The sequence below is a fragment of the Lytechinus variegatus genome, chromosome 3 (assembly GCF_018143015.1).
Source record: "Lytechinus variegatus isolate NC3 chromosome 3, Lvar_3.0, whole genome shotgun sequence".
NCBI classification, from domain to species: Eukaryota; Metazoa; Echinodermata; class Echinoidea; order Temnopleuroida; family Toxopneustidae; genus Lytechinus; species Lytechinus variegatus.
This window is the reverse complement of record NC_054742.1, coordinates 842692-865592: the sequence shown is the minus strand read 5'-3', so window position 1 is coordinate 865592 and position 22901 is coordinate 842692. Positions and strand designations below refer to the sequence as shown.

Sequence of the window (22901 nt, the reverse complement as noted above, 5' to 3'; positions counted from 1 at the left end):
CATTGTCAGTGATTAATTAAATCTTTATGATTTCAGATATTTAGATTTGATCTTTCATTACTCGTTCTCTAAGTTTAAGATCTGCGAACATTGACGGTTTAGTTTTCCCTCTTACACAACTCAAATACCAACGTGTGCGAGGTGTTTCACAAAGGATATACAATATAGAGACTAATATCGTCTGGTTAAACCACACGAGGTAACTGATTAGAATAGGGCCACAATAAAAAAAAGATAGCAATTATAATTACAGCCTGCTTTCTGTGTTTGATTTTCATATAAGTCCGCCAGTCCCTGCTCGATATTATGTAATAAGTATTTAATCGGGAACCTATAGCACTATACTTTATGGTGCATACCAGCGTTTGAGTCTCTCCAGTGAGGTCATAAAGATCACATCATTAAGACTAAAACATCGGGCTTCTGGTTTCTTATTTTGAAGCATGCATGTTCAAGCAGTTTGAAAAATATACTACTCAGCCCACATCTAAATGTATTGACAAGGAGAGCAAGTTTCCTGAACACAAAGCGCATCGTAGAGAGCGATATTTATTGAAGATACCATGGAGATTCTGATGCGGATTACCTGTTCCATGTTGTTTATATCAGGTCTTCTGGTGGGCCAGGGTGAAGCACAAAGACCACAAATCACACTCCCTGGAACTACCACGAGGCTGACAGGGATCTATATCCCATTCAATGAATCTCAATACCTCAATGTCGACACCAGGATGGAAGCCTTTCTAGGCATCCCGTTTGCTGAACCACCGGTGGGAGAACTTAGATTAAAAAATCCTATTAAGAAAGGTGACCTAGGTAGGACCTATTTGGCAATAACTGACAGACCACAGTGTCCACAGACATCTCCGCTTGATGATATACCTGGCAACCCAGGTATTGGAAGAGACGTCGATGAAGATTGTTTATATCTTGCTGTTCACACAAGTTCTCCTCGGGTAGGATTTTATAGCCATAACCAACTCAGTGAATATAGGTCACATTTACAGTGGCCCTTTCCGTGTGATGCCATTATCCTTATATGAACTTATTTCATGTTTCGTCTCTAAACAAAATGTATTACACCTTAAAGTTTAAGAATTTGAATTCAAGTGGATTTCTTGCTTTCATGGTCTATTTATTGTCGATTAATGTAATCAACCTGATCGGTGTTATAATTCGTCATGACATGAAACAATAATTTAAAAAATGTCAGGTACACGCCCAATTCATTTGTCTCTTACTATATTAAAAAAAATAATCATTTTTTTTTGTGCCCAGTGGGTGCTTTTAAAACATACTTGATGGTTTTCAAAACTAATTTGGTAGGTTATGGATGAGTGTTTTTTGGGTTGAATGTGAGATATTTTGCTTCATTTTGATTTATTTGAGTATTATAATTTTTAGGTGGACATTTACCTCTACCACTCATCTTTTTTGCAGCCTATTACTGCACCTGTTGTAGTCTGGTTTCACGGCGGTGGATATTCCACAGGTGCCGGTTCTGCTACCCTCTATGAACCCCTTCCAATGATTGCACTCGCTCCCGACATCGTCTTTGTTACCGTCAACTACAGACTAGGTGTATATGGTTTTCTCACAACCGGTAGGTTCTAGGTAGGGAAGAGATGATGAGGAGGAGCAAAAGAACGTGAAGATTTGTGTGAGTGCGTGTGTGGTGATTATCATTATAATTGTTGTTGTCATATTCGGCATATTTATAAAACTGTATCATTACAAATCTTAAAGAGTAATCAGCTATAGAAAATAGAACTGAATAAACATCTTGAAATCCAGATAAGGGTGAAATTAATAATTCAGGTCAGTTCAACTTTATTCAATTCCAATTAAAAAAAAATTGCAACACATTGAAACAAAACATGCAATTCAAAATAAAATAAAGCAATTAAATAATATGCACACACAACTTGGTATAGATAGTGCATTGAAATTAAGTACAGCTGTTAAATAGACCATTGAGGTCTTGTCAAGACAGTTCCCTTATGGATTTGTAGTCGAAGTTGAGTTTCTGATACGCAGATTCTTTTTTTTTTAATATTCGAAATTGAAAACGGTGGATGATTGAGGTAAATCTTTTAAAGCTTAAACACAGTAAAAACAAAATCTACATTTTTATCAAATGTCAATTTAACGCAGGTGACAGCGTTTCTCCGGGAAACTATGGAATGTTTGATCAGGTGATGGCTCTAGAATGGGTTCAAGATAATATTGTTGGTAAGTTATCAATTACAATCATCTATAATTAACATAACCCACAAAATTTGCACATATGTTATCTAGTGTGAATTACAGAAAAAGACTTACGGTATCAAATAAATCGCTTGATTGAAAAAAGTATAATTCTAATAAACAATGATAGTAAACACAATGTGCAAACTACTCGTCTTTTATCACACTTTTTAGATCCTTGGAAACATTAATGTGTTTCTATGACCAAAACCTCACCTTTGTCAATGGTCCATTTGCCATTCAACTAAAGAAATATCTCCAAGGAAGTATAATGTACCTTTCCTTATGATATCTCGTCTAAAATCACAGCATTTGGTGGTGATCCTAGTAGGGTGACGATAATGGGTGAAAGTGCTGGGGCATCTAGCGTTGGACTTCATCTGATGTCACCAATTAGTGTTGGGTTATTTCATCAAGCTATTATGCAGGTCAGTGAGCAATGAGAAATACCTCTAGAATTAATCGCAATTTAAAGATTTATGATAATTTTTGTAGAATTTGTATTCAAATTGAAGAAATGACAGACAGGAAGCATGGTAAGGAAAAAAAATAACCCTAACATAGAAAATCAACAGGTAATAGTGTTGAATTGCATATGCGTCGATAACAGAACAAGGTATGACTGACAATTTCTGTTTATTTTTTTGTTTGTTTGTTTCAAGAAGAAAACACCTGATTAATCTCGATTATGTCAGGATTTCATAACCAATGCTTTCATATCCAAGTAGTATGAACGCTGAATGTTCTTATTTATAGTTTAAAAGGGATGCTTTGATAATGAAATGTTGCAATACTGCGGGTATTCATAAATGTTGGCAATCAAAGCAAGTTTGACTAGAGAGTCCAACCACACAAGTTGTATGAAAAGTTTTCAAAATTTAAAGAGCTAAATGCTTGTTGTATATGCATGATAAGTATACTTTTTCGAACAAGTCCCGCTTTATTTGACATTCCAGAGTGGTAATGCATTGTGTCCTTGGGCGGTCGATACGGACATCGGCCGTCAAGTCGGTTTTACCAGAGAGATTGCGGACCAAGTCAACTGTACTGACATCGACAGCGAACTGCTAATCGAGTGTTTAAGAGATGTAGATGAACCTGTTTTGACACAAGCTCAGGCATCCGTAAGAAATATTTTTCATTTGTAGGATAAAAACTTTGCTATTATTGACATTCAACTAGGTATGACAAATGCCCGAATTAAATCAAACAAATCAATAATCTCTGTCACGGATTTCTATGTAATCTGCTTCCTTAAAACAGTTTGAGTACTTTATTACTTTTATTGTTATATACCTCCGAAATAACGACAAATTACTTTTACTTTATGGGACCCAGCGGTTTGAATTTGATCGGAATACACACGATTTGAAATCTTTCTAATGATGGAGGAACAATAGAAAATGCTGACATGAAGTAGATTTTAAATTACAGTCTTTATCGAAGTGATAATCTAGAATTCTCATTTAATGACTGACTTTATATTGTGTGTATCCTGTTTGTATGCCTAATTGATTCCGTACATTTGAGTTGGATTATTCATCATTATACTTTATTTTCATCCACCAGCTGACTTTAAAGTATCTTACCAACGAGCTGCTATTCACCCCCGTCGTGGATCAGGTTTTTATCCCCGACCTGCCCGTCGAAATCCTCAAACGTCAGGAATTTCAGAGTGTCCCGATGCTCACTGGGACAAACGAAGACGAAGGAACCCTGATAACTCTCCGTGCTTACCCTAGTTATGTCTTGAGACAGATCCCTCCAACGGTGACCCGAGAGGACTTCACCGAGCTCTTGCCCGACTATCTCTTTTATTACACGCCGATGTTTGCTACAGCTGTAGAACAGTGGTACCTTGACTGGACACAGGCCGATGATTCTACATCCAATCAAGTCAACGCGTTTATAAACTTAAACACGGATCAGGTACTGGGAACTTTAGAATTGGATTGCAATGAACATGTTTTCATTTTGATTAAAAGTACAGCTTTTTGTTAAATGCAATAGTAGAAAGAAAGTAAGGAGTGAATGTCATTTTCTAGGGGGAGGGGGTTGGGGATACTAAATTATTTTAAAGAAATTCATTACGCATTGTATGCTTATTTAAAAAAATTTAAAAGATAGGAACAGGATTTTTTTTTCAAATAAATTAAGTTACACTTTGTCCTGGCTATCCAAACTTTAGTAGGTGGAGATAGTTATTCATATCATATACCTATTTTTTTTCGAAATTCGCTTGTTTATTCATTTTTTTGTTTATTCATTTGCTAATTTATTCATTAATTTCTAGATGTTTGCATGTCCAACAGAAGCAATGTCGAGAGCCATGTTGGAGACAGGAGCCCCTGTCTACCGGTATGAAATGACACATGACCCTACCTCGTCAATATTCATAGGACTACCTGGATGGCTAGGAGCAGGTCACGCTGAAGAATTGCAATACGTGTTCGCTTGGGGACTAAATCAAGATTTACCAGATGTTTTGCGGGAGCAGACCAATGAGGAGAAGTCAATGTCTATTCAATTTATGCAGTATTGGGCCAATTTCATACGAACTGGGTAAGCCCATGGTCTCTCCTGATGGTTTATTTCCAATTCGTCTAAATGCCAATTCTTCCAATTGCCAACTCGTCTACTATCATTTGTCTACCATCAGTTCGTCCACTATCCACATGGTCTTATTGCAAATTCTTCCTCTCACCATTTTGCCTAATAACCAGTTGGTCGAATAGATATTTAGTCCATATAACATTTGGTCTAATTGGACGAATGCTAGTTGTGCAAAGTGAACTGAAATGGAATGGATATTAGATCAACGAAATAGTCATAGACGAAATGATGATTGGACGAAGTGATGATTGACCAAATGGTTATTGGACCAAATGGTTCTTAGATGAACTGTTGATGGACGAATTGCATTATACTAAATGAAAGTAGACCAAGTGGTAGGTGGACGAGTTGGCAATAGGCGAATCGGCAATTTGTCTCTCATGATTTAGAAATAGTCATTGACGAAATGATGATTAGACGAAGTGATGATTGACCAAATGGTTATTGGACCAAATGCTTGTTAGATGAACTGTTGATGGACGAAATTGCATTATACTAAATGAAAGTAGACCAAGTGGTAGGTGGACGATTTGTCAGTAGACGAAACGGCAATTTGTCTCCCCTTACTTAGACATTAAACGTAATCAGGGAAACAGAATCTTTAAATAAATACCCAAATATCTACCCTGAATATTTAAAATGAATACTCAAAGACCTACCATCAATTTTATTATACCACAATTTTGACCCAGTATGCATGAATTTAGTTTAGCCAAGGAAACACCGGGCAAAGAAGTTTGGGTAATGATATTTACTTTTAATGTCTTTGAAGACAAGTGGGTGCATGTGTGGGTGGATCGGTTTATTGGAGATAGACATAATAATTATGTGGATAAATGCTAGATGTGAGATTATTATGTTTGGACATGATTTTCCATGGGAGTTAATTTCTTGCAGGAGCAAATGTCATGCAGTATCTACCTATTAAAGAGACAACATCTTACGTAATCCCATATTCGTCGCCTAATGATATGTATGAAGAAGCTTATGAGGCAACATCTTATGCAATGGCGCGGAATAGGTATTTAATTCGTCTTCCATTAATTTTAAAAGAAAAATTGTGATCATGCTTTTCCATGAGCTTAAGTAATTCTAACCTAAAATGACCCAGGTTCTCAGCCCCTTTATATAACTGGGTAAAATGTCTGTCCAAGATTTAAGGATTGATCTTCAACCTAAGGGGGCGCCGAATTGATGTTCTACCCAGGGGCACCGAATCGGAGTTCTGCCTAGGGGTGACTAATCGTTGTTCGACCTGGGGGGGGGCGCCAAATTATAAATAAAAATAAGGTGTTCATTTATATAGCGCTCTTACAATATATCATCGTTTCACAGCGCTTTACGCAATGATGGAAAAGAAAATGATAATAACTAATACATGTAAAGATTAATGATTAAAAGCAGAGTTTTGAGATGCTTCTTAAATATTTCCAAAGAAGGAGAAGTTGCATATATCTTGGAAGGTCATTCCAGCGTCTTGAGGCACATGTCTGAAAAGCATAGTCACCAGCTTAGGGATTTGTCCGTGGAACATGGAGTAGAGTAATGTCTGTACTGGAGCGAAGCCCGGGACGTTCTGACTGATGTGGACGGATGAGAGTCCATGTAGTGTGAAGTTTCATCGTGGATAATCTTGAAAACAAGGGTCATAGTCTTGAAGGCAACACGTTGCTTCACTGGAAGCCAATGCAACTCTCTTAACAGAGGAGTAACATGATCTTTCTCACGAGCTTTGAGAAGCAGCTTGGCTGCACGGTTTTGGACCCTCTGAAGACGTTGCATCTGTGACGAGTTGATTCCATACAAGAGTGAATTTGCATAATCAAGGCGTGACAATACAATGGCTGGAACAGCATGTTCACACACCTTGGCAGTTATGTAGGGTCGAATGCGGGCTGTGTACGAAAGCTGACAATGAATCAAGGTTGGACATAGGGGCGCCGAATTAATCTTCAACTTAGAGGGGCACCGAATCAATGTTCTACCTAGAGGTGCCGAATTCAAGTTCGATATAGGAGTGCAGAATTTATGTTCCACCTAGGGGTGCCGAATTGCTGTTTTGCCTAGGGGTGTGGAATTGATATTCGACCTAGGGGCGCCGTTGATGTTCTGCCTAGGAGTGCCGAATCGATGTTCGACCTGGGGGGGGTGCCGAAATGATGTTCGACCTAGGAGCGCCGAATTGATGTTCTGCCTAAGAGTGCCGCATCGATGTTCGACCTAGGGGGGGGGGGCGCCGAATTGATGTTCGACCTAGGGGTGCCGAATTGATGTTCTGCCTAGGGGTGCCGAATTGATGTTCGACTTAGGAGCGCCGAATTGATGTTCTGCCTAGGGGTGCTGAATTCAAGTTCGACCTAGGGGCGGCGAATTTAAGTTGGACATAGGGGTGCCGAATTCAAGTTCGATATAGGGGCGCCGAATCTATGTCCGACCTAGCATGCCTAGGGGGACCCGAATTTATGTTCGACCTAGGGGTGCCGAATGGATGTTCGACCTAGGGGTGCCGAATTGATGTTTTGCCTAGGGGTGCCGAATTGATGTTCGACATAGGGGGCACCGAATCGATGTTCGACCGAGGGGTGCCGAATTGAAGTTGAAATAAAATAATTCAACATGTATTTACCTATGTTTGCCTGGCGGGGGTGGGGGAATTTTCCGAAAAGTTCACAGGGGTGCCAAGATTAGATCAGGTCCCGGGGTGCAGAACCCTGGATACGCGCCTGTAAGTGGATTTTTTTTTAATTCGAAAATTATGTATAGTATTTTTGCGTCATTACTTCATTGAATTTTCAGAAATCCAAATGGAGAACAACCTTCTGGTGAATATCCTGAATGGCCAAGATACACTTTACCAGAGCAGAACTACAAGAAACTATCACCTAGCATGGAGAACGGTCGCGCTATGAGGATGAACAACTGTACTTTCTGGCTTCATTATGCCCCTGCACTAAACTCGTATGGTGAGTAACTGCTTTTTTTCAAAGCACATACGTATGTATTTCGAGAGTAGCAAAATATTGTGAAGATTTAACACCATTTGTATAGAGATGATAAATATGATTTAAATTATTTTTTAATCTTTTTACTCAGTGTTGGTGCACATCTGAGTGCAACCATTGTCAATCCCTGTTATCTATTTTGTTCTCAATATTTCATATGTAATTTCGTATGTTTGTATCTTATTAAAGATATGTGAAATAGATGAATGTGAAACTAGATAGACGATATTATACTCTATAGTGCATATATGCTTTATCCATTTGCCATGTTAGTAGTTGTATCAAACTTGATAACTTGGTGCCACAGACCTACTTTTTTCCCACTCTAATTTTAAGTTAAGTCATATTCCTTACGATCTCTTAGTTTGGTTTTGTACATTTGTATTATATTTGAAATAGTGGTATGACGAATATTAACATAAACTGTGATGCCTTCTTTCGACAGTGTGTTGATCATTGTTCAAATTATGATTTGTAATTTAAAAAATAATGTACATATAAATTACAGGAGACTTTTCTGGATTATACAAGGAATGGGAACAGGAGTACACACAGTGGAGAGATGTCCATATGGTCCAATGGACGGATGCGTTTGACGAATACAAGAGTAACGAACAATGTGGAGACCCTTAATGGGACCGACGTCTTTTTTTGTTTACATTGGACATGTTGGAATTTACCTGCAGTAATATGGTAGCTGCGTGGGGTTCAGCCAAATAAGCCGTCCCATCATAGACATTAATGTCGAGCAATGTAAATTGAATAATGCCTTTGCAAAACTGACACGAGAAATTGAATACCAGGGGCATCATAACACCTATTGCTCATAAAACGCAATTCTACTTTGGATGATGACAATCTATACTGGGTTAACTTATGTCAATTTCTGATAATCTTTGAAACTCGGGGATTCAGATTTTCAAAATATTACTTAGCATACCTGGAAATGCGTCTAATAGCACATTAACTTCAATCGTTCATTAAACAGACGTTGATATCATTATCTTCTCTTGTTATATCACTGGATTACTTTGTATATTTGTATTTTATTGAGTGACATTCAAATTTTAAACTATGTTAAAGGGATCAAGAGTTTCAGGTCCAACACATAGGTCTGTACTCTTATGAATTTCAAAATGAAAATAATTACAGTACACCAAATGAAGATGATTTCAGTGCTTTCTATAGGTGGGCATGTGCGGGTGTGCGTGTGCGTGTGTAGGACCGGCTCTTTCATTTACATATCACATTTGCTGTGAACATAACTGTTTTGCAAAAATCAGTAAAACTTTAAAATACAACTTTCTTATGTTATACCACATTTTTTCTTCGTTTTTCTTAACTATTTATTGCAATCAATTCATCATTAAGAGTTCACTTTAACTTTAAGAATTTTCGAATTTTTGTAGGTAGAGGGTCTGTCAAAGACTTGTAAAAAGTATTTTATCGAGGATTGAAGGGGCCGACGGGAAACCAAAACAAGACATAATCTGATAAGTGCATCAATATTGTTGAACCTTACTCTGAGGTTGAACATTGGTCCTCACTCGACCTTAGTTATCAGACTCTCAACAATTAAAATTTGCTGAAGATAATTTTTAGAGGGCTGTTGGTTTCAACAGTAATCAAACAGTTTGTTCATCTGACGAGGGACCATCAAGCTAAGGAGCGGGAATATTCTATTAAAACATAATAATAAACGAAGTGTACGGTGTTCGAAATTTCTCTCGAGTCATCACAAATCAGTCATAGCAAAGATGCATTTATGGTATCATGCAGCAGTTTCGTTGCTTGTCGCGGTCGTTGGTGTGCTGATGGGGCAGTGTGACGCACAAGAAGGACCCCAGGTTGTACTCCCTGGAACCAACACAATGCTGACAGGGATCTACCTATCCTTCAATGAATCTCAATACCTCAATGTCGATACCAGGATGGAAGCCTTTCTAGGCATCCCGTTTGCTGAACCACCGGTAGGAGAACTTAGATTCAAGAATCCTATCAAGATGGTTGACCTACCAAGTACTTACCCCGCTACATATGACCGATCTATGTGTCCGCAGATCAGTCCCGTTGATGATATATCTCTTGTGGGAAGGGATTTGGATGAGGATTGTCTATATCTCAGTGTACACACTTCGTCTCCAAGGGTAAGATGATAATAGAGTAGGTTTGGATTCAATGATATCATATGAAATAAAATATTCTGACAGGAAGAAACTGAATATCAGATAGATAGAACACTGTGAAGAGACACGTCTGATTTTCCATCTTTATTTTTATTATCGTCAGGAATTGTAGTCCAACTGCCATAAATTGTTTGTAATAGGAGCGTAAATTGCTATCGCATAAACTATATTAGCAAGATTACAGAATACCAAGGATAACTATAGATCCAAATAATCACTTAAGAAGTGCACGATTCGAATCACATATGCAAAGGAAACGAAACAAGATTTTTGTTAAGTAAGCAACTGAGAAGTTGACTGAATAAAAAAAACATTTATATAACTATGCTTATTTTATTAAGTTTTTCTCAATGGTGGTAGGCCTATAATGAAATAAAAATAAGCGTTTTGCAATTGTTACAATCTCCAGTATCGTCTTCACAATTCGATTAGAATATTGTCTCATCTGAGGAATCATGTCCTGTCTATCCTCGACACATAATATATATCTTTCGCTCTTATTGCCTTGTTTTATAGGTTATATGACAAGACAAAGATAACTTTCTATTACCCCAATACATAAAATCATACAGAAAGTACAATTTTACTTAAAATGCGTGTCGTCCTAAATTTCCCGAAACAGCCTAATAACGTGTCTGTTGTGGTCTGGTTACACGGTGGTGGATATTCGATCGGTGCTGGATCAGACACTGTATATGAACCCCTCTCTCTCATCGCTTTCGCTCCCGACATCGTCTTCGTCGGGGTCAATTACCGTCTTGGTGTTTATGGATTCATGACATCAGGTAAGACAACTCTCATTATTGATAAATGTAAGAGAAAAGTACCACTTTATCAGGGGTAACAGAGAGAAATGAAAGAGGAGTTACGCCTATAATGGCCGTTATATCTGACATTACATTTTTCTATCAAAGGATGTGTTTTTATGTGCAAGTAGTCATCGATAGTTACATTTCGTAATATTATACCGTGTGCTATAACGCAATATATTGTATTACGTAATGTATATTTAGGCTAAAGTGGTAGTTTCAATCACGAGAAATGTCTTATTATATGTGTAGTGATATGCCTACGTAAGGAAAATGTTTTTTTCAAGTTTTCAGGTCGGAATATCATTTTTAAACTCGTGCTCCGCTCGAATTATTTGATTGATGAGATAGAAGGAGATGGAAACAGTTTTTAAACAGGAGAGAAGGGGATAAAATTTCAAAAGGCCTTTCACTTGTTTTATTTTTTTCAAAAGGATTACTAATGGCCCATTTTGAATGTTCTATCAAAAGGTGACAGTGTAGCCCCTGGTAACTACGGCATGTATGATCAGTTAATGGCTCTACAGTGGGTGCATGAAAACATTGCTGGTAAGAATATTTTTTTTCATTCATTCATTTATTCAAATTTTCGTGGCCCCTGTTAATTCTTGGAAGAAAATAGAAAAGAAACAACAACCAAAATCAGGTATCATTATAAGTATCGTGCATACCAAACAATCAATTTTTTGTATGATAGTGTCACTTACTTGAAAATACAATTTGGAGGTATACTTTCATTCTGAATGTATTAAAGCGCAATATTATTTAAAAAATAGTTATCAAATTTCAGTTTGTATATGCGATATATCTATTAATGATTAAGGAAGTCACAAGTATTGTGCTTATTTCGACTTGACTTCAAGTTGAAATGTGATATAAACCGTCTTAGGTTTAAAGTCCGTGTGTCAGAAATAGCGTCATAAATATAATGTTATCACTTTAAAGATTTTTATAAAGTGCACGATATACCAGTACTCAAGTGATTTCATTACAGACATATACCTTAAATTGATAAATTATGTATGCACTTGGTTATTTTTAATTTCTTCGAGCGTTCGGTGGGGATCCAGATAGAGTCACGATTATGGGGGAGAGTGCTGGAGCCGGTAGCGTTGGACTTCACCTTTTATCTCCGTTAAGTGAGGGGCTCTTCCATCAAGCCATTATGGAGGTGAGTTAGTGAATCCCCCTCCCCAAAAAAGGATATGCATTATCGGAATGTCCCAATTTTTTTGCCAAAAAGTGAATGCAGAAAAAAGACTAATAACTTTAATGTTTAATAACTTAAAAATATTCAAAAATAGAAAAATAACAAATGAAAAATACTCCGTACGACAATTCAGTTCGTTTTTTTATTTTTTTTAAAAGAAGTTTTAGATCTCACAAAAACATGAAAAAAATCTTAAACCTAATCTGGTCCATGTGAATGGTTTTTAACATGGGGTGCTGGATTAAATTGACAAGCAAAAAAAAAACACACACACACAATACGACAAAATAAAGGTGATTTTGGTTACATTTTGACTATTAAGCATATGTAACAGATTTCCATGAATTCCGGGGTGGTGCCTGTATAATGAATAATACACACAGCACCCCCAGATGAATATTGGGGGCTTCATTACCCCCGATTCCCAGGGCCTTGAAACTATGAACCATGAAAAGCAGGCTTAATTGTTTAATGTTATATTAAATTTGAATAAAATTACCAGTTAAATACAAATATTCCTAGGGTTTGAGACACATATTAATCAAAATAACAAAATCCCCTTAAGATTTACACATTCATTTTCAAATAAAATTCTCAGACATTCTGATACAATTCTAATGTTATGACATCTTCAATTTTCAGAAGATGCCATTTTCTTAAAGTTGTTTGTTTGTACCTTAAGTAATTCCGTACTTTAATTTATATTTCAGTCGAAATGAATTTTAATTTGCATTTCTTTGTTTTTATAGACGGAGGCTTCTAACAAAATGGAGAAAAATAAAAGAATCGAAAGGGATAAGGATAACATATGAAATTATTGTATATTTTCATTTAGAAGGGTCAATTTTTTTTTGTCTTTTTTCTTACTTCGTTGACTCACTATTCAAAAGTTGACCCCGTAGGCCTTATTAATTCCTCTCAAACTTTTTTTTTAGTGAAAACTTTAATGATTATCGTTACGCATGACGAGATTTATCTCTTGGGAGAGATTTTTTTTATTAGTGGTATACTGGCCACGCTTTTCACCGTGCACGACAATTGTGAAATTTGCTTTCACAGAGTGGCAATGCTCTCTGTCCTTGGGCAGTTGATACGAATATAGAACGACAGGTTGGGTTCACCCGAGAAATAGCAACCATGGTGAACTGTACGGAGGACGATTCTGAAGCCATGATGACATGTCTTAGAGGAGTTGAAGAGAAAGATCTGACAAGGGCACAGATAATGGTAATTTTTTTCTCGTAAAACTGTATCCCTAAGCAGTGGCGTAACTACGGGGGGGCATGGGGGCACGTGCCCCCCCAATCGGCTGACCAAAAAAAAAAAAAACGGGGAAAAGGAGAAAAAGAGGGAGAAAGGAAGAGTAACGTAGTGGGAAAGAAATTATTATTCAATCTAATGGTATATTACATTATAATCATGTTATGCTATATTACATAGGAAACATTATCATAACTCTATATATGAAACATAATTTGCTCAGTTCCTATGTTGTCATTGTTCCTGGTGCTCGCATTGTCTGTTTAGAGAGATATATAAACCTGTTGTACGAAAAACTCCCGTTTCAAGTCAACATACACCAAATATATTATTGTTTTATGTAGTGACATATGGTTCTTTTTTAATGATTACTTAAAATGATTGCCCCATGTTAAAGTATTAATATAAAACATTTCCTGTCCGCTATTACGTTCGTATCAGTGGATTGGTGAGATAAGTCTGCTCTCCGTGAATTCCTAAAATCATTCCTTAAAATGTCCCTTTTTATGATCTGAATATCAAAAATTTTCAGCTCGCGCTTCGCGCTCGCATCATTTGGTTAGTGAAATACGTATGGTCTTAGTGAATTCCTACAAGCAAGCCTTAGAATGCCCCGCTTCAGGTCTGAATTGTCTAAATTTTCAGCTCGCGCTCGCAATATTTGATTAGTGAGATGCGTATGGTAATCATGATTACAATGACTACACAAAGTGCTTCATGTGTTCAGATGTAATTCTAACAAAATTAGCAAGTGCTTGGCACTCGCATTAGATGACTATGGTGAGATATGTATACTATTAATATATAGTCATTAAGATCTCCATGTTTGGGGTCAATATATACAAAAATTTCGGCTCGCGCTTCGCGCTCGCATTGTTTAGCGAGACAGGTACGTATCATGATTACAAAATCGATTATAATGTCCCTTCTTAGGTCTGAATATCAAAAATTTTCAGCTCGCGCTTCGCGCTCGCATTATTTGATTGCTGAGATGCGTATTTTTATTTATGATTACTATGACTACAAGTGCTTCCTTAAAAATGTCTATATTAGGTCAGTATACCCATGGACCTATAGGCTCGATCACTAAGTCACTCAAAATTTTTGCTGGTGCCCCCCCAATGCCGTGACCCACGGTACGCCACTGTCCCTAAGATATCATGAGTTTTGAAGTTTCATTATACATCCCACTCGCGTACTGATGGGGACGGGGGTCGACTCGCTCGCGATTATCTGGAAATTTCTCATAACGCCTAATATGTTCTACCCCTCAAAAAAAAAAAACAATTCGCCACTGCATCTCCCCTCCCCCACACACAATCTCTCTATTTCATGGATGGGTGACGTAGTTAATGTCACAGTAATACGGCGGCCGTACGGCGAGTCCTTTTTTATAGTGACCACTTTAATATGTAGCTGGTACAAAATATTTTAAAACGACTGTTTTTGACTCGCCATTTTTCACTGAACATCATATAATATGATATTACCGAAAAGTTGTCCGAGAACTCAAATTCTTTGATCACTGAGCGCTGATCCAAATTAGTTATCAATAAAGAAGTTACCACATGAATCACATGATTCGATAAAACTGTTCTGTGAAGTATTCATGACGTGGACACATAAAAATACAGTATCTAATGAACGGTGTTATGATCAACATTATCTTTAACTCAACAGATGACAGCACAGTATCTCACAAACGCGGAACTGTTGTATGCACCCGTTGTAGATGGTGCTTTCCTACCGGACATCCCGATGGAGATCGTTAGGAGACGTGGGTTCAGCAAGGTTCCAACTTTGATCGGTACGAACGAAGATGAAGGAACTTTGATAGCGCTTAAAGTTTACCCATCATATGTAGCAAGACAAATACCACCAGAAATGTCTCTAAGTGAATTCAAGGAACTGATACCAATTTATCTTTTCTATTACTCGCCGATGCTGGCTTTAGCAGTAGAGCAATGGTACGTTGACTGGACAAAGGCAGATGACCCGTCAGAAAGCCATCTCAGCTCATTTGTCAATTGGAACACAGATCAGGTGAAAACTTACAACAAAATATCATCTTTTATCTGGAGGAGCATATATACATTTGTTCCATATTTTTGTTCATCTTTAAACTAAAATTTATGTGGTAGACCAACACTTTTTTCTTCACAAAACATATCATTTGTACATCCTGACTGTTTTAGAAAGATTAGTTAGCGGTTAAGCCCCTTTGTTGATATTGATCGGTTGATTAGGGAGATTTATTGATTTTGAACTTGTTAGTGTTAGAGGGCCTCTGCTATCTGAAACCTAAACTTTCTCTTGGACTCCATGGTGCTATTCCCTATATGAGAACATCTGCCGATAGACTTTGAAGAAACCCCATCACATTAGTTAGCTAGAATGTTGAGGGATTCCAAACGTATACGGGGTGAGTAATGCCATTTGACACTATATTTCAAAGATTGTAGCTTTGCAAAGATTTTTTGTTATGTTTGGTTCGTAATTAATAATATTATGACAACGATGACTTAATATCTTTCAGACATTTGCTTGTCCAACTGAAGCTATGGCTCGAGCGATGGCAGATACTGGAGTACCGGTGTACCGTTACGAGATGACGCATGATCCATCCCAGTCTATAATAGCTGGGATACCAGGGTGGCTCGGTGCCGGTCATGCCGAGGAACTGCAATTCGTCTTTGGCTGGGCATTCAGCCCAAATCTTTCTAATATAGTAAGGGGACAGACTGAAGAGGAAAAAGAGATGACCGTACAGTTTATGCGCTACTGGACTAATTTTATTAGAACCGGGTGAGTTAAAGATAATCAAACACGACATTAACGATGGTGCCGTTGAGAATAATCATCAAAAGACTGGGGAAGCGGGCTACCATGCCCCCCCCCCCCGACGTTTCGCGCATTTGTTGGTTTTGTTTGGGCACGTACATTTATTTATTTATTTCCGTTCAAACAAAAGATATAATCCAAGTACAGTGTAATACATGTTCAAAATAATACATACTCAAAATAATACAGTTCTATAACATTTCATTTCAAAAATTGAAGATAAAATTATCTGAACGGAGGGACTTGCCAAGAAAAGCAGAGCTTGTAAAATAGGCAAGTCCCCAAACATAGTTCCAACACTAATTAACATAACCTATACAAAAGAGACGGGTGGAAAACGAAATTAAAATACATAATCTACAAAATACCAAAATAGAGCGTATAAGCGCGCGACAACAAAAAAGTGGAAAATAATTTGGATAATAATTGGCATGATAATGATAATGATAATTTTTTTTTGATAGAAATTATAAGAGTGGAAAAGGGAGGCAGAGGAAAGAGACAGGAGAAAGGGGTGGTGCAAATAAACTGAAAATGAAAAGAGGAACATGACAGGTGCACAGGTCATAGGGCACTGTAGTGACATTATTTAGAATATATAATGTTAGACAAATTTGTTTATAATTAAATGCTAATTGTAAATACGTTTAGTTACGGTTATATATTAGCTTGACTTGTTGGTGTGGAGTATTGACAAATTAATATCTTTTTAAGTTTGCGCTTGAAAATATTGATGCTTGGTGATTCTTTAAAGTCATTAGGCAGTGAATTCCAATACACTGGTCCAAAAAAGACGAAAGAGTTTTTTGCTCAAAGAGTACGGGTTAGGGGTAGATGATAACAATTACGTTGTCTCGTTGGGTAATCATGTATGGAGGAGTTTTTACAAAACATATTTGAAAAAATTGTGGGGAGATCATTTTTACTTATTAAGTCTCACGCAATTTCTTGACCAAATTCGCCACATACAAGCACAATGAAAAAAAAAGGATGAAAAAAATTCTCAAAATGTAAATTGTTGTATACGCAATTAATGTTTTCCATAAATGTATTCAATTTCTTTTATTTAAAGTAATTATCTTTTCCACTGGCTTGTAGTTCTGTGTGTGTCAAATTTTGGTGCGATGGGGCGGACAGCAACAGAAAAGAGAAGGGGGACATGATTCTCCCCTCTGGAGTCCTCAGTACATCAAATAGCCCATTCCTTTTAGGGTTAAGGGACTATATAGGAAGAGTATTATGGAATCAGTCGTCTTTCAGAGAGACACGTTCTACTACCTCGCCGATCCATGTTTGTGATATATGATTGCCCCTATATGGAGGACAACACTGTTTTAATCACAAGCGATTCACATTCTTTGGTTGACAATAGCAATTTATTCGGTTTAAATTAGTTTGTTGGACTTCGAGCAGAACAGAACCCTTACTTATACTGATGTAAATTTTCATTCTAATGCATTATTCTCTAATTTTTCTCATGAATGCCTTATAAATATTAATAAAGAATGATTTCTAAATATAAAATCACTTCTAAATAAACCATATTCGACTCTGCGTTAATTCCCTCAATAATTATACCAAAAAGCATTCATGGATGCTTCATCAATAAAGCACCATTCTACACACATAAATTGGCAGTGATTTAGATTAATATTCATTGTATCAACGATCCATGATTTTTTTTTTACAAAAGTGACCCAAACACACCGGATTCAGACGAAAATTATCCCGAATGGCCCCGGTTTACCGTACCAGAGCTAGAATACAAGAAGTTGTCATTAACCATGGAAAACGACCAAGCAATGAGAATGGATACTTGTTCGTTTTGGCTTAACCACGCCCCTAGTCTCTATAATTATGGTATGTATGATAATAAATTATTTATTTCATGAGAACAAAATAGCTGAACTAGGAAAGAATAAATAAAGTCATATGTGAAGTAGTCTTCAAGAGGGGTGTCATTGTCGATGGTAAAAATGTCTGATTTACAAGAGAGTGCGCTGTGTGAGTAAAATTCGATTTTTAATGTCAAAGATTTAAGTAAAGGCCATAGCACACCTTACGATTGGTCTGCAACCTGATTTTTGGATAAAGCGTAGTAGAATTTGATGCTGATATTTAATAAAAAGAAGAATATCTTACTGTATAAAGCTATATAGGGTTACACCAAAACCGAATTCTTTCCAATATGGTCTGATTCGGATGGATTCGATTGTTTCGGAACCTATTCGTCTCTGATTCGAGGAGTTCCCGGAATAGAGACGAATGGGTCGGGAATAGATCCCGATTTAACGCAGAATCGCAAAGAATCGACCAAAATCACATTTTTGTCATTCCGAATAAAGCCTGAAGCCACCCGAATAGTCGCGAGAATCGAGCCAAATATGACCCGATTGTTCCGATTACAGCCGAATGAAGAACCGAATGCTGACCCCGAATCGGAGCGAATATCGCCGAGCTCAGACCGTTACGCGTCGAATAATACGAATAAGTCTGAATCTGCCCAGAAGCTGCCCGAGTGCCTCCCCTAATCCAACCGAATCAAATCCGAACACATCCCAAACGTGGTCCTAACGAAATTCGTTTTGGTCACATTCGGGAGTATTTTGGAGGGTATTCGGCTGGTTTTGAACATTTCAAAACGAGCCGAAATCGGGAACTTTGGGATGGATCTGGAAAAATTCGTGGAGGGTGAACAGAATATCCCCGAAACCACCACAATACGAGTATTCTGATGGATTCGCAGCTGATTCGGTTCCGGTCTAATTACACTAGCTTAAAGTTCTAAATCATCTAAATAGTCGTACGGATGGCTACGATTTGAAACTAATTTGGCCTTTACTCCAAAATATACGCTTGCAGCCATCCAGAATGGTTATATTGGTATTCTTTCAGTTGATTTGAACCTCAAATGAAAATATACTGTATACTGAATTCTTATTGATTCAATCAAATATTTGTGAACTTCATACTTATCCACAGTAGTATTGATTTATTTTTTGAAGTCAATATTTAATTTTGTATATAGTGTAAATATATTTGTGTTACAGTGTTTATATCTATATAATTTTATAGAATTTCGCTGATTATTTTACTCTATTTGTGTTTTGATAGGGGGTCTACATTTTACAAGCTCTGCTTTTTAGTAGACCCCTCCACTTTTTTTCATTTCATTGCTACGTTTCAATCCTGCATATGTTATGCATTTTTTTTTCATTGTAAACATGATTACGAAATGTACTTTGATGATTGTGGAACATATCAATAAAATAAAATAAATAGTTACTGATATTTCGATAGTCAAAGTGACTAGAAAATATTTGTACCAAACTGTTGACCACGATTGCTTCAAGTTAAGCATGTTAAGAGTGAATGAAGCAAAATGCAGGTCAGAATATTTCAAAGTCCCATGTTATCATAGATTTTTATGATTCTTTATCAGGCTCCTCTTTTCTCAAATGTAATTTGAATCGATCTTTCTAGTGTAAGCGTATATATTCAGATGAATAATTGAAAATATTTGTATAAAAAATGGGCTATCAAAATTGATCAACGTTCTCATCTCTCTGTCCTTCTCCTTTAGTTGCATATGGTGCTCTCGATCCCAGCTAATTATGACAGTATGGTCATTATTCTTGTATGTTTATGATTGTAATGCAGGAAACTCTGATGATCTGTATGAAGAATGGAGACAAGAGTATGCAGAATGGAAGAATGTCCATATGCCAGAGTGGTCAGAAGAATTTGAAAACTACAAGGAAAACTCAGACTGTAATTCTCCTTAAACTATAGGGTTAGCGACACCAAACCGAATTCTCCCGAATAAATTCGGACCGATTCTGCCCGAGTACGGCCTGATTCGGATGGTTTCGGTGAATTCGAACGTTCCCGAATCCCTTCCGACCTTTCTCGCATTCGCGGAGGGAGAACAGAATATTCACGAAACCACCCGAATACGTGCATTCGGATGAATTCGCAGCTGTTCAATTCCGGTGTAACCCTAGCTTTAAATGATTGTCGAGAGTGAGAATTAGACAAACGAGGAGGAGAAAATCGATCACGATTCCAGATGTTTTGTGATTCTGATGATTCTTTAAGGAATTATGGGAGGAAGACCAGCTACCGATATTTACAAAAATTTTCCCTTTTCAGGCATCGAAAAATTAGTTGCGATGTATTTATTTTCAGATGTAGATGTAGACATGTTATAGCTGCTTTATCTTAAATCTATAAGATCTTGTTCATGTCGTTGCCTCATTTCGGTAAGTTCTGTTTAAAAGAAGTTCTGCAACTTTCCGTCTTTCATGCAGGATATGCCAACTTCGTCAAAAGTTTAAGAACTAGTTTGAATTCAGCAATGTTGCTAATGATTCTCATTATGGTGTTGGGTCGACATAAGATAAGTTGTTGAAAAAAAGGGATTTGACTTTTGACCGGGCAGATTTTGGCATAATTCAACGAGAGTATATATCATGTTAGACGGTCTATTGGGTAATATAGTGATTGAGCAACCTGATTTGTTTGGTAAGGTTTCATTTCTTGATACATTCCTAATTTGTGGCCCATAAACATACCACACTCAGCGGATGATTAACCACTATAATTTACCTTCTTGGTCATCCCCGCTTGTAGAACTAGGAACTGTGTGCAGTTTGTTTTAAAAATTGAATAAATCTAAATATTTCACTAGCTTTTAAAAACTATACCGAAACCTTGGTATCTTTGCCAATAACAATTGATTTTTAAGATTGATTGTACATTATAGTCAATAGAATCAAACGTAGAAAACTGCTGTACGATCAATGCTAAACTTGGTGTTACAGGGGGGTTACAGGCCCTACAGATCTGCTTTTCGTGTGCAAAATCCTTTCCCGCGACACCCGCACTATACATACATGTATATTATGACTGATGGCTGGAGATATTCGAAATGTAGGACCTAAAATAGATTATGACATGGATAAGAAAGTGGTTTTTCAAACAGATCGAGTACATATTGAATGAGGAAAAACTTACTGAATGAACGCTTAGATATAGATCATTACACTCCATCGAATCGATATTGCATTTAATGTGGATTATTGGTGGATCACTGGCAATTGATTTCATGGGTCAGATCAACCTCTCTAGCCAAAACCATTTCTGTACACAGCATATACATGTACAATACGTTTAAGCACGCGGACCCTATAGGGTCCATGGTTTGAGCTAACGGGTTTCTTTGTTCTATTGTGTACGCCTTCTACACAAACGATATGCCTCGAGCACATGATTTGAGGGGCATTATGTTTTACGTTCCCCAGAAATGGGGATTAGATTCAAATTCCGGGGGGACCACTTCCATTGATGAGTGGATACCATGCGCGACAATGAAGTTTCGAAAAGCACCCTAAACAATGGAAGTAAGTCTTTTTCATATTATGAAAATGCATCTCTTAATTAGTATTTGGATTGTGACACCCTACAAGTATTGGATATGTCAGTATCCCTTTTTCAGCATTTTAAACATCGTTTTGACACCCTTATAACGCTACATAGGTCTATACGTAATGTACTTGCCCACTCTGTCCCCTTTTACGCGTGGTTGCTCTTGGTATCCACTAATCAATGGAAGTGGGCCCCCCGGGCGGCCTCTCGAGCTCTAGGAGGAATCAAATGTGGCTTTGGATAGTCGTCCTCAATCGGATATATCGCTGTTACCATAGTAGCAACCAGAATTTTGCACACGAAACGCATATTGAACGTTTCCGTCGCAGATGCGAAACGAAAAAAAAATCTCATGTCACACAATTTGCATTGCCGGCTAGAGTTTTACGACGGGCCCAAAAAGTCTCTTCCAAAATCAACTACCGTTGTAAATTAGCGTTCGCGTCCTCAAACGAAAGGTCGGGAATGTCGCAATCTACGACATTATGCGTTGGTGCGACATTTGGGACCTTTCGCAATCATCACGGACGCTAGTATTAGGGTCCCCTAACACAAAAGTTAACGCTTAATCACACACTTGATTTTTAAGATTGATTGTGCATTACAGTCAATAGAATCAAACGTAGAAAACTGCTCTACGATCAATGCTAAGCTTTGTGTAACAGGGGGGTTACAGGCCCGACAAATCTGCTTTTCGTGTGCAAAATCCCTTTCCGCGACACACGTACCGCATTCATGCATGTATATTACGACTGATGGCTGGAGATATTCAAAATGCAGGACCTAAAATAGATTTATGACATGGATAAGAAAGTGGTTTTTCAAACAAACCGAGAACATATTGAGTGAGGAAAAACTTACTGAATGAAGGCTTAAATATAGATCATTACAGTCCATCGAATCAATATTACATTTAATGTGGATTATTGGTGGATCACTGGCAATTGATTTCATGGATAAGATCAACCTCTCCAGCCGAACATTTCGCATGCGTTGATATGTACACATCATATGCGATACCTTTGAACTCGTTTCCTTTTGTTTCTTTGTTTCTTTTGTTTACTCCTTATACACAAACGATATGCCTCTCGCACACGATGTGAGTGGCATTATGTTTTACATTCCCCAGAAATGGGATTAGATTCAAATTCCGGGGGACCACTTCCATTGATGAGTGGATACCAGGCACGACCATGGGGTTTCGAAAAGTACCCTAAACATGCTAAACAAGGGAAGCAATTCTTTTCCAGATTATAAAAATGCATCTCTTAACAAGTATTTGGCTTGTGAAACCCTACAAGTATTG

General features: G+C 37.4%; 2 protein-coding genes across 2 annotated transcripts; both read left to right on the top strand.

Annotated features, from left to right (window-relative positions):
• The first annotated feature begins 344 nt into the window (after positions 1 to 344).
• On the top strand, positions 345 to 8888 carry LOC121412162 (cholinesterase 1-like). Its single transcript, XM_041605069.1, has 9 exons — positions 345 to 956; positions 1441 to 1603; positions 2155 to 2232; positions 2557 to 2675; positions 3204 to 3371; positions 3817 to 4176; positions 4541 to 4809; positions 7657 to 7823; positions 8371 to 8888. The coding sequence occupies exons 1-9, from the start codon at positions 564 to 566 to the stop codon at positions 8493 to 8495; spliced, it is 1842 nt and encodes a 613-aa protein (XP_041461003.1). The 5' UTR covers positions 345 to 563; the 3' UTR covers positions 8496 to 8888.
• Positions 8889 to 9057: 169 nt separating this feature from the next.
• On the top strand, positions 9058 to 20561 carry LOC121409921 (cholinesterase 2-like). Its single transcript, XM_041601705.1, has 9 exons — positions 9058 to 10009; positions 10671 to 10833; positions 11329 to 11406; positions 11910 to 12028; positions 13127 to 13294; positions 15008 to 15370; positions 15864 to 16132; positions 17862 to 18028; positions 19829 to 20561. The coding sequence occupies exons 1-9, from the start codon at positions 9620 to 9622 to the stop codon at positions 19951 to 19953; spliced, it is 1842 nt and encodes a 613-aa protein (XP_041457639.1). The 5' UTR covers positions 9058 to 9619; the 3' UTR covers positions 19954 to 20561.
• The last annotated feature ends 2340 nt before the right edge of the window (positions 20562 to 22901 follow it).